The 19,036-nt window shown below is 40.1% G+C and overlaps 1 protein-coding gene across 7 annotated transcripts in view; it reads left to right on the top strand.

The window, feature by feature from the left end:
* ZFAND6 (zinc finger AN1-type containing 6) overlaps nt 1–19,036 on the top strand; it is a 36,924-nt gene that overhangs the window by 7,514 nt on the left and 10,374 nt on the right. For 5 of the 7 annotated variants that reach the window (XM_080626736.1, XM_080626734.1, XM_080626733.1 and 2 more), the window contains one exon: nt 17,794–17,963. In XM_080626736.1, the coding sequence (XP_080482862.1) occupies nt 17,813–17,963 (151 nt within the window). In that variant the 5' untranslated portion in view covers nt 17,794–17,812. Of the gene's footprint in view, nt 1–7,189; nt 7,253–17,793; nt 17,964–19,036 lie in introns of those variants that run through there. The other 2 variants (XM_080626732.1, XM_080626738.1) reach the window with 2 other exon arrangements.

Below are 19,036 nucleotides of genomic sequence, written 5' to 3'. Positions count from 1 at the left end.
ACACAATGTTACAGGAAGAAAGCTCGGTTTTAACTCTAACTTCTCTGATTCTGATGAGATTTCGGCTAACTAATGATGACAGCTGCCACGAGATTATTCAGTGATAGCATTTGCTCCAAGTCATTTGTCTTAAATTGTCTTTTGTTGTATCACTGAGGACGGCTGTGCTGTTGTCTGTCTGTTTGTTCTTGATGAGATGAATGTCTCGAAGGTCTTTAGCATTTAGAACAAAGATCTGTAAAAACTATGTAGAACACTGCATTTTTTCTCTTTTTAATCAGTTTTGTAGAGTATCTGGGTCTCTCAGAGCTCTGATTACAACCACAGGCAGGAGAATTAAGTGTTACTGCTCTATGTTGCAGCTACAGCCCTTCCAGCAAGGGAAAAAAAGAGGGGGAGGAGATTATTTTCCTTTGGAATTGGTCAGAATCTCTTTTGAATCCTGTATTGCCCGTTGCTAGCAGGTGTTTTCTTTGAGGGAAGATTTATTTTCAGTTTCTGTACCACGTTTATCGTAAATGATATTTTTTTTTTTTTAGTGACACTTTCTGCATCTGAAGGGTCTCCAGGAACAGGAAAAGTACGATTTGCCACGGGTGGCATGGGATAGAGTGAGAGGGAGGAGAGCAGGAAGTGGTGAGTCAGGAAGCAGGGGGATTTAATGAGAATGGAGACTTTCTTTTAATTGTCATCCTTTCTGTATCTTTGACAAATATGTTAGATGAGGCCATGTACAGAACGGTGCTTTCAGAATGGGAAATGTATTTTCTTCCATAAATACTTTTTTTTTTATAGAAAACACTTGTGTCTATATACAGCTGCTCCTGGGAATTGGAAAGAAATACTGATGGGCCTGATACTTGTTGAGTCTGAGGAGTTTGATGGGTTTTCTATCATTTTTCAAGAGAATAGAAGAATGGATGTGAAAACTGAGCAACAGTCTTCCAAATGACAGTGGAGAGCAATTGCTTAGACCTTCACTGGATGTAAACAAGTGTGATTATTAATGTATACCTCTTTCTTTCAGTTTCACATTGAGCCATTTTGCTTTCTCCCAACATGCTGGGTATGGATTACTTTTCTATATGTCAGTGTCTTGACATGCTGGCATTTTGCCAAGCTTCAGTGGCTCATAGGTCTGAATTACTAATTCACTCTTGCTGGTTTTATCTGTTTATAGCATTTTTTAATGTTCTAGATTGTATTTAAACCCTGGAAATACTACTTCAGCATGAGCAGTGACTGTATATGGTGTTTTAGCTGAGAGGTAGTCCAAATCTTGTGTACCAGGGAAGATATTTAAGACTGGGGTATGTAAGTGTTTAAGTCCCTGGACTCTGATTAATTTCTTAATATGCAAGTGCTGCTAGGCCTCGACTGAGTGGCTAGGGCAGATGTCTGAGGTGAGGACAAGAAGAATAATATAGTTTGGTGTAATTTCTGTAGACATATTATGAACATGTGTATTAGACTCACTTAAAAGGAAGCAAATTTCAGTATTTGTATGCTATTAAATACTACATTTAGCCAAAAGCTGGTTTTGTTTAGAACAGGAAAACAACTGAATACATGAGGCAACTTGGTTCCTACAGCTTGATGATTGAGCAGCCATTCTTCTTGGGTCCCCTCTGCCCTGCAACTTAGTTAGAAAAGGTGTATTATCTGGGACCAATTTTCCTGATTTATTCAACACGGAAGTGCAGTGTCCAGCAATCTCAGCACATGTATACAAACAGGCTGTTTGTAGAAAGCAGATCTGCCCTAAAGGATAAACACACCACTTTGCTGGCACAGCTGTACAACTTCTGTATTCAGGCTACAGCAAATGTTTCTTGCCTGCATTCAGAGCTGTCGCTGGCAGGACCTGTGTTGTCCCCGCATGATGATTGGTTGTTCCAGCAGTTCTTGTTCATAAAACCTTCTCCTGCACATGCTCCATCTGCAGATCTTAAACACTGTGAATGTGTTGTGTGCTGTGGGATTTATGTGTCTGCTTGTTGTGCCAGAATAGAATATACATCTCTGTGAATAAGAGATTCTTAGAAGGCGTTGTAAACCTGTGTACAAAATGCAGAACCAAATTTGATCTCCCTTGTTTATGAGGCAGTGGGAATCTGTGATCCCCTGGCTGTTGGTGGCGCTTTCTAGAGTCATGAAGTGGGGTGGCACACCATGTGCTTGGTTCACAACCCTGTGCTTTGGTGCTGTTTAATACTACTTGGAGAAGGCTGCATGCCTCTCCCATGGAATGATCTCTGTGAAACATGCCTGGAGCCTTAGGGAGGGCATGCAGGCATCCATCCTGTGAGCTGTGACATTGGCTGCAGCTCTCTGCTTGCTGAGAATCCTCTGCTACACACAGGGGCCTCCTGCCACTCTTCCTGCAGAGTGGGTCGTGTGAGCACTGGAGTCAAAGCCAATAGGCTGGCTTAAATAATTTTAATTAGTGGCTCTGGCCAACCCAACTGGCTCTTTTCTTCTTCTCTTCCTCCCCATATTCCCCAAGTGGTTTAGTGATCATTTCTGCTAATTGCTGTGTGCCCAAGGCAGAAGGAAGTGGGGGAGAGGAGTAATGTCATGTTGGAGAGTTTCAGCTATATCCAAAAAGGGACATCTGTCCATAGTTGTAGATGTGGGGTTAGGCCCATTAAGTACTTTGCTTGCAGTTTCTAGGAAAGCTGTAGTGAAAGGGTGAGCTCAGGAGCTGCTGATCATCACAGCTTGTTGCAGGGAAGGTTGGTACTGCAGGGATAGCCCTCTCCTGAAGATACAAGGGCTCCTGGAAGAGATAGTTGGCCTCCTGTGGTGTGAAGCTCAGCCTGGGTGGGGCAGATGATCTGGCCAGTGATGTTTACACTGTAATAAGGTTTTGTGAAAATAAGCAGTTAATTACACATGACCTACAAAGGAATAAAAATAGCTTGGATCTCTTCTTGCTTTAAAATCCCTTTAACAGAGGCATGAAACACTTGGGATTTTTAAACCTGCTTATTTTTTTTTTTTTTTACCTTTAGAAATATCAGGAACAGTAAGTCTTCCTTCCCTGTTCTTGGTAGATGTCTCACATGTGCCATAAGCTTCTCAGCCCTTAATTGAAGGGGTGGGGTGATGTATTTTTAACAGATCCCTTCTCCAACTGTGTTTATAGGCCTTTTGAGCTAAACAGATTAGCAAAAACAAAGCTTCGACAGTGCAAAAATATTCTTCTTAATCAAGTTGTGTTTTCTTGCTCATTCTCCAGTTGTTGACAGAAACTGAGTTTTTCATTTGAAAATAGCTTTTTTGGCTATTAAATCACGTATTAAGACATAAACTGAATTAAATCCTGACTTAATCCATCTTCTGCTCCATTTATATCAACTTAACTCAATCTTCTGAGTATTACTTAGACAAATGAGCACTCGTTTTTTGAGTATTTCCTAAAAATAGCTCCTTTTTAAGCAGCAGTTTTACTAAACTCGCAGCTCTTCCTTTAATGTAATCTTGCAGAAGCCAGAACTGCCTCCATGCTAAAGACCACCCCTGATCAGCCATTCTGCCCTGTCAGGGTGTATATTTATATCACAGGACTCTAACCTTCAGGATATGGTATTTGTCAGTCTGAAACATAATAATGCTGTATCTGGAGAACTAAACTATAAACAGTGTGGCTGACTTGGCAGGTCCTGGCTACCACCTGAGCAGTGTAACTAGCCCAGGATTTAAGACAACACTACACTGGTGTGTCCTGTGGTTCATGATGCTAATGCATTTTTAGCTATGTGAAAGATTAGGAAAACAAATACAAACATAATAATCAAATTGGAGGGGGAGCTTAATAGCAGTATTTTTGAGGATAGAAGTGAAGTGCTTTCAGCTTGTTTAAACGTTTTGCATTGGATGTGCTGTTTTTAAACAAGGACTGAAGATTTCACCATTAGCTTGAGCAAGGCAGGTAGTTTGTGTGTGTGCGCCACTGAACCTAATTGATCTGATGAAAGCAGAATATTGCATAGGGAATGCAGATATGTTCCACTTAAAGTTTTGAATTGTATTTGCAGGTAAGAGGCAAGAGAGACCTGATTCTGCAGGCAAAAATATAAAATTTCAGTACCTAATTTGGACGTATTTGTGCCTTTTTATATACAAAAGGCTGTCTTTGAGTTAGATTTCAGAAGAAAACATTCAATGGGTTGTTGATAGTACTGTTTTGAGGATGGGGTGGCAAGGGAGATAGGAGACTGCCGAGGACGGTTAAATTGTTTCCCTATTATCCCCTGAATGAATTTAACATGTTTTTTCTAAAGTCATATCTAGAATCAAGGCCTTAATGCAGTGTTATGTTACTACATAGCGGAATGTTTTCTGTGACAGCAGAATGACCTTGTATTGGAATCTGCACCATTATCAAGGTAGGGGGAAAAGAAGTGGCTGTATTTGAGTGTTAAATTGAAACCTTTGGAGATGGTTCTTCCTGCCTAGCTCCTTCAGAATTGGGTAAGAAGCTTGGGGTAGCTTTTGTTGCCGGTACATGAATATTTTCTAAGTGTACTTCACCAGACTTATGTTGGGATTGTGCTATCCAGGTGGTATGCTAGTATGATGTACTAGTGGATGTTGGTGTGAAGTCCTTGAATGAAGTGATTTTGTAGGTCTTAATTAGAATTAGTTATCAAACAAATGCTTTTGTTCTGGTGAAAGTAACTATAAAAGTAATTATTTTAGTGTTTACTGATATCAAAACAATTTATTTTTTTCTTTTTAGTAGATTAGTAATAATGTGGCAATATGGAAGGACTTACTGGGAACATTTTTTAGGGATGAGACTATAGAATTGCTCCATAGGGTTGTTTTGAATATCAGTGTATTTTCATGGGGTTTGTTTAAAGTATCCTGGGGGAGGAGGAAGGCAGCATTAGTAACAACAGGTCAAGGTAGGTGTATTATTACTTACATAACAAATTGTCAGCAGAGTGTGACAAGCTGTGCAGGGCTGAGATCAAGGAGTGTTTGATTTGCTGTGGACTGGCTTGGCAGCCATGCATGGGGAGTATTTTTGCTTTCCAAATAGGTCTGGTCATACTGGACTTAATGTTATGAGTGAGATTCAAAATTCTTAAGCATAGCAGTGAAGTAATTGTCTGGCTTTAAAACATCTTTTGTTAAAAACAACAAAAAAATTAGATTTCACACTCTGGTCACTTAACTGATGGTGTTGTCTTCTTGCATTTGCTTTTTCTTTTGGTGTCAATGAAACTTTTGACTGTTACCTAATGGTCTCTCTTATTGCAAGAATTAGATTGTTATTCTGCAAAGTCATCATGTGACTGATCTGTGGTCTTAAGTTTATACCTAGTCATTCTTTATATAAATAAATCCTGATTAGTTGCTATCCACTTATCCTTGTTTCATCCCCCACTGCACAATCAGAATGCTTGAAATGCCTGTCTGCTCTGAGGAGTACCTCTGTCCTTGCTGCAGCTCTGACACCTGAATTTCTCAGACTGTCTAGGCCTGAGATGAAGACTTTATTGACTCTTCTTTGTATGTCCTGATAGCTTTTTCTGGTGAACTTAGGCAGGGTGGCATATAGAGAGTAAAATACATGTTGCAGTGTTGCTGGGTTTGCTTAGGCAGCATTGAGTTAGTTGTTTAAAATGGGAAAGTCCCCTCTTGAAACCTGAGGTTATGCATTAAAATTAGTGATTTTAACATAAGGGATACAGGTACTGTTCAACAGTAGTGTGAGGCTTTTTGTCCTAACAAAAGAGTATGAGACAGGAGAGATATCTGTGAGACAGTGTTAGGGCATTGGGCTTTTGTTTTTCAAGCCATACCAAGGACATGGTACTTGTGGAATTAACCTAGTATAGTGCAGCAGCTAGATGCTTGTGAATGCATCTTTAGGTCAAGCTGAAGGGCACTGGTCTTGCAGATCTCCCCCTTGTTTCTGACCTTATTCCATAATAAAAGGGAATATATTGTGCTCTTTTTCTCGTTTCCTGGTAGAAGCCCTGTTGGCCAGTGTTTGTGAGTGGAATGAGCATTGTGATAGAAAGCCACACCTTGCTGACAGCTGAGGCGCAATATTTTATTAGCAGGTTTTGTTCCCTCTTCATCCATTCTGAAGTGGGATATAGGCTTTTATATGCCAAGCACAATAATTGAAGAGAGATCTGGCTTGAATTTTCTGTGTTCGTCTACTTCTCCTTCTATATAATGAATTTTCCTTTATCTAGAAAGTGCTGTTACTCTGTCATGTGTCAATCTGTTCTCAGGCAGAATACAGTCACTATGGCAAGAGGATAAAAAGAGAAGTCAGATCTACTTAAAGAGTTATTATTCAAAAGGCTTCTAAAAATGCAAATTTCTGTTTATGTGGCTTGAGGAACAAGGGGGAAGTCCCATGGCACTACTTAACAGCTTGGCCTTTTTAGATACAAGTCCTGCCTTAAAGACATTTATGGCTGTAGTTTTCTATGTAAAATTGTAGAAAACTCTGTACAGAGGTACCATTGTAATAAATGGGGAGACAGTGGCATCCAGCCATGCTATTTTTAGGCTATTGTGCTCTTAACTTGCTGATTTAAGTGTTCTGGACAGTAAGTAGGGGAGACATTCTACTAAAAATGCATGCTCACATAGCTGAAACTTGTCTGAAAACAGAATGAATAGTAAACCTGATTGTCAGAAAAGCAGTTTGCAGAATTGTACCTGGAGTATTAGTAGGTAAAAGGGATGCTCTGGTGATTAAAGCACAGTGTTTGCAATGCAGGCTCTTACTTGAAAGCTGTCAGCTCTGTCTTGTCAGTTGAGAAATTGAAATACAGGCAGTCTGTTCTGTATGGGCTTGGGAAAGAAGGATAAAAAAAATTCTGTTCCATGATGGCATTTTTTTCCCCCCACTGCCAGTTGTCCTTAATCAAGTTCTTCCAATAGTTTTTAAGCTTTTCCTTCCATCAAACAGTGTAATGACCTCTCCATCTGAGCAAGTGGTGTAGTTTAGGAAAACAGAAGAGTGTCTCACAGTGCAAATTTCTGATTGTTCCTTAGCCCCTTATATATTAATCAGGCACTGTCTTGGCTAGTTAATGCTGCACAAGACATCTCTTAATTTTCACTCTCTGACCTCTTGGTGATGTGAGCCTTAGAGCTCAGTTCTGACACTACCTGAGTACTTTCACCTTCCTCCTGCAGCAGAGCTGTAGAGCTGCACCATAAACCAGATACAAGAACCAATCCAAGCTTTTGAAGAATGAAGCCTTCAAGGTAGGTGAGTTCCTGGCCCAGCAACACTGTGGCAGAAGTATCTAAAGCCATGAGTTACCTGCATCATGAAATCATTGCATAAGTTGCATATAAATACATATTGGATGCATGTATATTGGTTGCACTTGCACATTTACACATTGCAGTGTTTCAGGCAGTGTAACGTGACAGCTGAGAGAAAACAAAGATGCAAAACTTCATAGTGTGACCAGTTGGTATATTCATATCTTTAGTGAGACTTGACAGTATATTAAAGTGATGGGTAAATACCAGTTGCCCAGCATGGTAGTTGCTGATCAACTGCATAATACTTTCCTATGCTCTGTGCAGTGTCATAGGTTTTAGTATTTAGACATCCAGTAAATTGTTTGGCATCATGTAACCTGGCTTCCCCAGTGACTGAAATAATAATTAAGGAAAAAAAGCCCAACCAACCCAACAATGAAAAACCTTAGAATAGCATTAGGGTTAAAGCAAAGTAGCACCTTTGAGTCCCTTGACTAAATTTAAATGCATTGCAAAAGATGAGGAATGCAGCTTCACCACAGGGAACTTCATACTTATACCTCTTCAGCATAAAACTTGTCCTTAAATACACTCTTCGTTTGGTCAGGCGTTAGCTTTAGGTTGAGTTCCCCATCAAACCACAGTATGGGTATTGTATAATTTTGAACACTTAAATTAGACATAGTGCATAATCCTAAATAGAGCAACACATCATGCATGATAATCACAATGTTCTTGGAAGTTAAGTTGAATTCAAGATGCCCCAGCCAGAAGTGATGACGATGATCACCTCATTTATTAACAGCCAGAAACCCTCATATTAAAGCAGGACCTCCCTTAGCATTAGGCCCATGTAGAGCTGTAGCATTATAAGCTAATTAAAATTCTACATAGTGCTGTTTATAAAAACAAATTATAATGTGTTTTGTGCTTACTGTCAGTTCTCAGCAACAGGTGTTTTGTTAACAAGAAACTGTCTATTTTGGGGACTTGTGTTAAAGCGGATTTTATCTCTTCTGAATTTGATATACTTAAAATAAGTGAAACTTATGCTGTATTGAGAGAAGACTAGTTATTCACTGACGGTCAAAAGAAGCAATTACTGAATCTATTTCTATTCTTTCAGTAATCATATGGGTAATCTTGTGTTTGGATCCTTCTTACAGGTTACTTTTTACCAGTTTGTAAAGCCAAACCTGTTTTAAAACACAGCATCAGAGGTAATCTATGGATTTGCCCTCCTGCATGCCTTAAACTTTGGTCTGGTATCTTAAGGGAATATAGAGAATTCTAGGATCTCCTGATTCTAATTTTACTCAACCTCTGATTTCTGGAATGTCCGACTTCAATATGTGATGCCAAAGAAAGTGGAATGTAGCCTTGTCTTGTCTGTTTCAGAGAAGCTTTCTTAGCTTTTATAGAGCATTTTAAGAGAAGGCATTTCTGTAATCTGACAAATTTCAAGTAAGCTCTAAATTTATAGGGCTGTGTAGAAATCTGGAGAGCAAATTGATGGTTCCTGTAGGCTTTGGCTTAGGCACCTTAATGCCAAAGTACAGGGAAGAGATAGCACAAACTCGAGAGGAAAGGGCTTCTTGAGCAGTATCTGCAACTAGTGCAGCATGACAGTGGTCCAGGTACATGTGGTGGAGACTGTGGTTTGTGTGAGTTGATGTAGCAGGCTGCTGACAAGCAAGTACTGAGATAGTTTAGTTATTGTAATGGGTGTATCTCCTGAGTTTTTATTCTTCTTGAGAGAGATGCCAGAGCAAGTGCTACCTAAAAGTATGCTCTTTTAGTAGTAGTTGCATGTTCTATTACAAGTGTAACTTCATGTAAGGTTTCTGTGGCAGTTTCATCATAGAGACAGCCGTCTTCCAAAAATAGACCTGCTGAGCCTGTCTGCCTCTAGCTTTAAAGCTGGGGTGATCTGGGTGCACTAAACTGAGTAAGTGCAGCTTCATATTTTGGGAGAAAAACACTTTGGTCTCTCTTCTAGCTTGTTTATGGACATAGAGTGCTTTGGGTAGGACAGCATGACCAGTGAGGCAGCTGGCCAGTGTCCTCTCTGCATTCCTTGGATATGCTGCTTAAACTGTTCTCACCATGACCATCTCTGATACCAGTACAAAAACAGCTTCCCAAAACATGACATGTTCTTTTCTCATGTTCACTTTTTGTGGTCTGTAATTCACTAAGAAATCATCTTCATACAGAACAACTATAGTTGCAGTGTCACTCTCAGTGCTTTTACTGTTTACCTTTATCGAAGGACCCTATCGTGTCTTGCTGTAAACAAGCTTGTCTACCTCCAAGGCTTCTTTGCTGCTTTTTCTCTTGAACCAAGAAGTGACTTTTGTGATGTGTGTGAGTTTGGTTTTGGTTTTTGTTCACTTGCGTTCAGGTTGACCTCTCCAAAAAGGCAGTTTTGTCAGCTTAGATTTTCTGATAAGTCATCACTGAAGAGACAGAAACTTAGAACACGTGAGTGGTGCTCTTTGTGAAAGCATCTCTGTACTTCTCCTCACTAGAGTTTCTTGGATTAACTGGGGTTGCCTGCACATGTGTTGTGCTGCTGGGGAATAAGAAGTAAATAGGCTATTAAGTTTCCTAAGAGGAAAAAATGTTTCTTTGAATACCACAAAGTTTGGGTACTGGCATATGCATGGGCTGAATTGTAGTGGTGCTGCCGTTAATCTCGAACAATTAAGAAGTTCAAATGTACGTGCTTAAATGTACTACTAGTGATAGTTCTTGACATCTTGAGTTGTATTTTGCTGCTTTAGGCTCTGTGTTAATTCTCCAACGTTAAAAATAAGAGGAAAATCCTTGAAGGCTGTATACAGAGTCTGCATTTACTCTTTTGAGTGCTGCAGCAGTTACCATATGCTCCAGCATGAAGTAGTGGGGATTTCTGCAGAAACCACACCATCATGTAGTGAAAAGCCGGTAGCTCTGTGTGGCAGCTTTCAGTAATTCCAACACTTAGACAAAAGTATGTTTCTCTCTACTCTGCTTCTTTGAAATCCCATGTAAACAAAATGTGATTCCTCCTACTAGTCAATAAAATATACCTGTTGCATCACTAGGGTTTTTTTAGGGTTAATCTTCAGTAGAGTAGTAAACTTCATGGAATTGCCCCCTTATTTGGTATGGTGACTACACTAAAAAGTTTGGAAATTAAATAAGAAATGTGCTTATACTTCTGGGTTTTGGTTGTACACTTTAAGTGGTCACTGAAAGTAATTTGATGCATTTACATGAGGTGAATGAGAGTTTCTGAGGTACCCTGTTTTACAGCAGTTGATCTTTGGTTTTAGTAATCTATACTTTGCAAAGGCTGATCATGGCCACAAGTAGTAATTACAGTTTCAAAGTCACATCTATTAATAGTGTATGCAGACAAGCATAGAAAGCTGAATCTTTGTTATTGGTGATCTCCTTGATACCAGTATAGTATCTGTGTCTTTGTTCTTGCCTAGTAAGACTGAAGAGGTTGTATTGAAATGTTCTCTTGTTCCTCATGTGACCTTGAGTATAAGAGCAGACAGCTGTAGTTGGCAATATACATGCTTTAACACTAGGGGCTTTGTCTGTACCAAGTTAAGTGTTCCTGGGTTGTGTAATGATGTAACATTGGTAGCATGATACTCTGGCTGGGATTAGTTACGAAAGTTGCTGATGTTCCTTCCCTTCCTAATGCCTAAACTCTTTTCTGTCCGTCTGCCACTTCTGAGATTGCGCTTTCTCTCATATGCATGGCTCTTTTCCACCAGTGTGGTTCTTTCAGTCTTTCCGCCATCTTAAATCAGGGATTTGCGCAGTACAGAGAATGTACCTTTCTTGAGGGTCCAAGTTTTAGTTATATTAATTCTTGCACTGAAGGTTTTAAATTTGCTGACTACTTAGAAATGAAGAAAAAGCTTCTGTAACTCTTTCCATCTTTTTGTAAAGTTTCTGCTGGGAGTGTCTAATGTAAGTGCTTGATTGAAGCCTAAAATAAGTCTATGCATGAAACAAAAATAAAAAGCTGCTCAACAGGAATAGACTGGAACATAAGTAGATATTGAATGACTTAAGTGAATTGAGAAAACATCTTATGTAAGTCTTTGGTCACTAGTGTGAATATTTTGGTTTTAATATTATGTCATTGTATAAATTCTACCTTAGTAATTCAAATTGCAACTTAAAATTGTGTTTAGTCATAAGCAGGAAGAAAACTCGAGGCCTACTGGAATGAATTGGAAGCTTTAAAATGCAGGGGTTCTCTTAGTGCTGAGGAAGTTGGATAACTCCTGTGTTTTGAAAAATGCAGCAGCTGTGTGTTCTGCTGCTGCAGGAACAAAGAGGTCACTGCCCTTACAGATCTGATTGCATAGTTGGTCCTTAACCATATTCACTTTTTTTAACTCAAAGCATTCTGATGAAACTGGGTCAGTGTAACCACACATGTAGCTACGCTGGCAAATCTGAACCAGCTGGAGTTTTTAGCCAGGGTGAGCTGCAGATGAAATGACATGTCTGACTGCAACGAGCACGCTGGCCTGAACTGTAATGACTGAGGCCCCCTATTCAAATCTGCCAGTTCTTCTTGGCTCCATAGCAAGTTCCTGGGACATGCTAATGCTTTAAAGCAGCTACAAATGACTGCTCAGTGAATGTAAATTGGGGACTTTTGGGAGAGAGAAATGGCTTAAAAAGAAAACAAGGTCATTCTATGAGTCCAGTGTTTTATACCCTGAGTAGTGTCCTGAAAGCAGGACACCTGAGGAGCTGTGTATCTGCAAATTCTGCTGCGAAGCGGCATCCTCAAACACAGCCAGTGCTTTGATAACTTCAGCAAGATTCAGCGGGACTCTGCTCCTCAGCCTTTATTTGCCATTTGTTTTGATAAGCCTGTAGAGGAATGTATTTTCTATTTACTGTTTTTTGTACCAACATGCCTTTTCATCTGGTGATACAGGTGATGGATATCTGTACCAGTGCATGCTCTAAAATGAAATGTATTTTTGTCTGCACAACTTCATCTCTTGCTTTTATATGTCCTTGGGATAAAACTTTATATATTTAAATGGCACAAATTACAATTTTTGCAGTTTCTTCCTTGCTCTGTTAGCACAAAGAAAATGACCATTAGTACTGCTGCTTCTTATTGTGCTGAACTGTTTCATTATAAAGGTGATCGTGATAGAAATGGGAATATTTTAATCACTTGTTAAAATTGGATTCATCCTTCAGGGTAAGTGTCAGCTGAAATCTGTCAGTGCGTTGATCTTAGACAGTGAAGAGAGCAGCTTATGCTAAATGCTCTGCTTTCTCTTCCAGAAGCATTTTCAAAGCTGGCATCAGTATGGTTCAGTTTCACTGGTGAAGGAGAATGCTGTTTGGGTGGTCTCTTCTGCTTCAGTGTTAGCAGCTGGGAGGGATCCTTCCCATACCAGTCACAGATTTTAGGAGTGTTTGCAGAACACGAGAGTGTATTTGAGCTGGGGTAGCGGATATGAGGATCTGCTCGCTTTCTCTACCACAGCTTGAAGTATGAGGCCAACTGGAATTTGTGAGATCTTTGAGGAAGATGAGGAGAAGGCTGGCTTTTGTGCAGGAGTTCTTGTTTTCTGGTTGAGGCGAGGGGGAAGGGAAAGAGATTATTCTGAAACCTCATGTTTAATCCTGCTAAATACTGTGCTCTGATCTTACTGATTAACATTTGAAGGCTATGAAGCTAGGGTATCAGTGATTTGAAACTAGTAGCATATAAGCATTTTAATTAATAGGAAAAGAAGGAGGTGGAAAAAAGACTAGTATTGTGGTGCCTGCTTTGTGGGGAAGGGATGTACACAAATATTTTGTTACTTGCTCTGCAGAGTATTGGAGGAAGGTGTGTCTCTCCCTACAGAACCTGATGTCCAAAAGATTCGGACTGCTTTAGTGTTTCTACAGCTTCAGCTCTATACACTTTATAATCGGGAATGTCTTTTATATGGTTGATTGTGAGTTTTGCTTGATACAGAGAATAATTTACTCTCTGAGAATGTGCACTGGTGAGTGGGGAATGGTAGGACCTGTAGCAGCAGCAGTAAGCAGGCCTTACAGATGCATGAAGTTGTTGGTATGACGGGAGTAAGAGGAATGGGTACACTCGAACCACCAAATTTGTAGGAAAAGAGGACTTAGCACACAGCTCTGCAGGCTGCTGTGCTTCTAGTGGCAATAAATGGTTTTGAGAAGAAAATTCTAGAGATTTGGTTTAAGCTTAGCAAACTTTAGCTAATACAAAAGTCTCTTCATGGAGTTATCTTCAACAAAGTGAATGTTCTGGGTTTGTGGTGTTTAAGGCTTTTGTACTCCCTCTGGTTTGCTTCCTACTTATTAGTGCTTGTACAACTGGTTATACGACTACTGTAAAGCAAAACAGAAAATATGCTTAAAATATTGTTAAGAGTTGGGTTGTATTTTTTTTTTAATGAATCAATTCTGTGTTCAGGGTGACCCTGTGAATGCTGTGCATGCACAGCTTGAGGGGAGTGGGCAGAGCCCAGAGGTACTTGCAGTATTTACAAGCTCCATGTTTGTCTTGTGATACCTCAAACCAAGTGGGACATACATGTAGCCATGATGATCCCAGGGCATTGCTGTCACTTCAGCTATGAAGTTGCTTTCAGTTTTGTACTGCAGGCAAGCTAGGAAACCGGTTTGAAACTACAGGTGGGGTATGCACTTGCAATATATTTTACAGTGATGCTCAGCAAGGGTAAGCCCATGTAAAGGGTCGTCCTATCTTTAGCCTTGTCACTTCCTTTTGCTCTGTATGTCAGTTGTCTAGAGTTGATCTCTGTCGGCTCAGCAAGCTCTCCAGTCCACCAGAATAAATACTCCCATTTTTTCCGTCAGATGGATGAACTGATCTGACTCAAGGGCGGGGGTGCGCAGCAGGGAATGGGGCTGTGGGAGCAGGCTCACCCCTTTCACAGTGCTGCTAAGGCTGCAATTTCAGTGTCAGCCCACCATTACTGGCTTATGTGATGGTCTGGCTCTGCAATACTAAAGATCTTCCTGTGTGAGGAATTATGGACGGTTTTGAAACAAAAATCATCTGAATCTGAGCCAAGAACTGGGGTGAGGGGAGGTCTTCCCTCCCCCCAAAACATCTGTTCAGTGACCTCTTGCTGTGCATGTTTGCTGAGATAGGAACAGAGTCAGGCTGCTCTGCTTGTAGCTGTTTGACTCCTGCCTGAGCAGTGAGGAAGGAAAGTCCCTGAGGCATAGAGCTGTGTCATCTTGGCCTTTGCCCACGTGCAGTATGGGTCTGTACAGGAGAGGCATGTCTGAAGTGCAGTGGCAGGAACCGCCAGCACTTGGATCTCCTCCCTTATATTTTCAGTGCCTGTTTTAAGCTAGGCTAATGCTTTAAGCCTGCTCTGCTGCTGAAACAAGTGGTTCCACACGTGTCTTCGGCTAGACCTTCTCTCATGCCCATACAGCACGTGTGACAAACACAAGCTCGAAAAGCAGTCTGTGTTAAAACTAACTGGCAGAAGATGGAGTGGTTGGTTTTCTAAGTGTGATCACTTCCTTGATTCATTTTGGTGCATGTGAGTAGTGAGAGGGAGGGAACAGCATGGGAGACAGAGGGAGAAGCTGGGGAGCAAAAGCTGCTTATACTGGTTTGGCTTTCTGTGGTTTTAGGGTTCGAATAGATCAGTTCAACCATCTCAGCAGCTGCCAAAATGCGTGTTGTCCTTCCCCTCTGTCATGTGTCATGTGTCATCTGTCATCCCTTGCATCAGTACCAGTTTTCCCCCTGTGTATTACGCTTTTTTCTTTCCTTTTTTTGCTTCTCTGTGTGTGAACTGACTGAGCTCAGTGAACTGTTGGAAAACTTTCTATGGTGGTGATGGCCCTTTTCTTCCTAGTGGGGTTTTTTTGGTGGCTCAGGGGATTAGTTGGGTGGGTAAAGGTACGGATTATGCTGGAGCTGGTGTGGGGGACTGTATGCGATTGCCCTCTTCTGAGTGCAGCACACCATTGTGTTTGTGTTCAACTTGTTTCTCATTTGACTTCATAACGTTGCATCAGTTTGATCCTATCTCTTGTCCATTTTATTCCCCCAATATTAGCAACCAATGAAGGATCTTCCACTTCCTGTGGCTTTTATTAAAGCTCTTCAGAAGAATCCCTGGCACTTCCCCTTGGAGATTTAAGTATTCTGGAGCCTCATGCCAGTGGCTTGTGCTTTGGCTGGTGGCAGGATCCACTGGTTAATGAACTCAGGAACTGGCTTAGCTGGAACTCAGTCCAGCTTTTCTTGTTTTTCTTCTGGGCATCTTTGTGCACCTTTCACAATTTGTTTATTGAATCAGAGCAGAACTTTTTTTACATCCATGTTAGAAATTGTTATGCTGTGATTGCATTAGCACCTGGTCCTTCAGCAGTGGTTGTGTCAGGGAGTAACAAAATTAGCAGTAACTGATGCTGTTACTGAGTTCCTGTGTGCTGCTTGACCAGAAAGGCCATCAGGTTTAATTTTGAAAGTTTGTGTGGTAAGGCTCTTTTATTGTGCTGCTGCTTGAAATTAAAAGGGTTAATACTTGTATTGTGCCACTGAATCTGTTAGCCCTTATGAGATGTTCTGTCCAATGTTTTTAAATTAGTCTTTCAATCTTAAACATTCTGTGCCAGGAGTGACTTGTGTAAGGCTTAATCTTTAAATGGGTTTGAGTTACCAAAGCACAGAAAACTCATGTTCATTTACACTCTTCTGAATTTTCTCCTGCTTAATGTTGGGCCCAGCATAAGAATTGAATTCCCACTCGTGTTACTTGCAGTTGAATTCTAAAGGGCTGTCTGGAGAAAGGCCGGAATGAAAGTGCTCTTTCAGCTGCAAGTACAGTACTTCAGCAAAATCAAATTTAGCTGTCGTTTGAGGTCAATGGGGGCTTTGTATGTGGAAAGCAAATGCTTCTATATTGGGATGGGGGAGTGCAGTCAAACAGCTGAAATAAGCTTAATTGCAGGTTGAAGCTGAATGAGATACTATCAGGGATTTTTATTTTGTCTTCCTGCCTGTACATCTTCCTTGTATCTTGAATGCTTTCTCATCCTGAGAGTACCTTATTGCTGTGAATAGAGGACTTGACTGTCATTTCTGTTGTTAGCTTTGCAACCCAGGGGTTTGCTTTTGAGGTATCCATTGCATTACTTTGGGGAAATAAAAACAAAATGCAATGCATGTGGGTGTGAGAAGAGAGGAGGATATTTGTATAAAACCAAAATAATGGAAAACTTGTTTGTATTTGGCTTCAAAAACATCTTATGTAAAAGGAAATCTTTTTACTCTGTACTTCTTACTGTAGTTTAATTCTGTAACTTTGTAGCTGATGAATTTTTCAAACATCTTGAAACCCCTTCATCTCTGGCTTTGCTTTTTAAATTTTTTTTTGTATTGATGTTACTTGAAAGATTTATTATTTTATTATTATTATTGTTTTGTAATATTGTTTCGCTTTGGTTTGACTGGCAAGAACTAAAATAATCCATGCTTCAGCCTAACTTTTAATCAGGAAGTATAAAATGGTAGGCCTAAACTGGTCTTGACTGAAAGAATTGATACCGTGAGATGCTTGGGTTTCTTAATGAGAAGGGTTGGGATTATTTTTTTTTTTTTTTTTTTTTTACTTTCAAAACTGATACAAAAAGGGGTAAGATTGGGGGGGTAGGTAATGGAAAAATAATTTGTATCTCACTGAGTGACATGTCAGTAACTCGTGTACAGGTGAGACCATTTGAGAACATTTGGGGGCTCAGAATACTGTTGCATACGGCAATTTTTTGTCGTTTTCTTGTATTAAGGAGGTTTAGAGATCTTTTACAAAGAAAACTAAATCTAGGGATGTTAGGAGTTGCCTTGATATTTATCTCTTATTTCTATTTTCACACAAAACTGGTACATGTGCATAGTGTAGTATTTTTGACTGAAGAGGTGATTTTTTTTTTATGTGAAAAATCATAATTCAGATTTTGTGGTAAGTAGTTATTGTTCTTCACTAATGATGTGGTGACTAAACAGTAACTTGTGAATTCATGTGACTGTTGTTAATAACTATTATGCAGTAAGCATGTGGTACTATGCTTGTCTTTTCATTCTACAGTACTCATTCACAGTATCAGGTGTTCATGGTTCAAGAAGGATTTGACATAAGTGTCCCACTCCCCTACCTTCCCTTAACTTACTGCTAAAAGCAATACTATTTCCATTATTATTTCCTAAAATTATTTTTCTTTGCAAGCTCTATGTTGACCACAAAATGGGGCTGGAAGGGTCCGTATGTATGGGGTCATGTAAATCATATATATGGCTGTGTCTGTATTATTGAGCAGACCTTGTAGATTTTTATTAGGAAAAGGCATTGAGTTATCCACAAGGCTTGTTCTATAGATGATCTTTTTGCTGAACTACAGGAAACTGGATATTCAAATGCCAACTGTAAAAGAAGGGTTTTCTCAGGTTGCTAAATACTGGGTTGTATGTTTCAATTTCAGGTTTGTAGAAGAAGGGAAAATGGCTCAAGAAACTAACCGTAGCCAAGTGCCTATGCTTTGTTCCACTGGTTGCGGATTTTATGGGAATCCTCGTACAAATGGCATGTGTTCAGTGTGCTACAAAGAACACCTTCAAAGGCAGAACAGTAATGGTAGAATTAGCCCTCCTGGTAAGTAATGCTAACATACAGCTGTTTGAAGAACTCCAAATGATACAGTAGATGGCAACTTGCTTCCTGATCATGTCCAAATACTAAAAATATAGGATCATTAGTGCAAACCATTTTATTCTAACATGGAATGAGCTTGGATGAAGTGCTCATGATATAATTGTGCTGTGATTAACCTGCTCAGAAGTAGACTCTTGGAAATACTCAGATTAATACGGAAGGTGTTAGCAATTTAAAGATATAAAAATGTTATACCAACATATTTTTCCTGAAATCACTGACAGCAGAGATAACATTTAGCTTGGGGAATGTTTGTGAAAAGCATTTAAAATACAGGTATTTAATTCCTGCAGTCTGATGCTGAAGGATTAACCTGTAGATGCTTTTTAAGAATAGTTGCCCTTAACTTAAGGGAGAGATCCTTTTTGTTCCTTTTTGCCCAGTGTTCCATCTGCTTGCGGTCTTTCGTACAGAGGAGATTTCCCATGGAAATAAGTGCTGTCCTCCTACAGTTACTCTGTGGAAAAAGCTGGAGGGTTCTTCCCCCTTTAGTGGTAGTGTCCTCAAAGAGGAAACCTTTCTCTGCTCTGTTCACTCCAATGTTTTCAACTTGATGTTCTTCTGGGGATAAGAGGGTTAGGGAGTGCTTCGCTGGAGCTGCTAAAATGTCTCTTCTGGCTTGGCTGAATACTGACAGCAAGGAGTCTCAGGGTGCACTTGGAGTATCACAGAATCATGGAATGGTTTGGGTTGGAAAGGACTTTAGCATCATCAAGTTCCAACCCCATGCTATGGGCAGGGATGCCTCACGCTAAACCGTGTTGCCCAAGGCTCTGTCCAGCCTAGCCTGGAACACTGCCAGGGATGGACCATTTGAAGCAATAGCTTCCATTGAGATACGGGGATCTAGGTTCTACAACTTCAGAATGGATTCTAAGTTGTCATTAGGGTGCTACACTACTGTTTCTCACAGATCCATCTTTGTTTTCCAGCCAGAACCCAAGTTTATGTCAGAATACTGCAGTTCATGCTGAGAAAGCTGTTGCTCGATGCTTTGATTAGCACAAAATAGT

Source organism: Psittacula echo (assembly GCF_963264785.1).
Source record: "Psittacula echo genome assembly, chromosome: 10".
In the NCBI taxonomy this organism is placed as follows: Eukaryota; Metazoa; Chordata; class Aves; order Psittaciformes; family Psittacidae; genus Psittacula; species Psittacula echo.
This window is presented reverse-complemented; position numbering and strand designations above follow the sequence as displayed.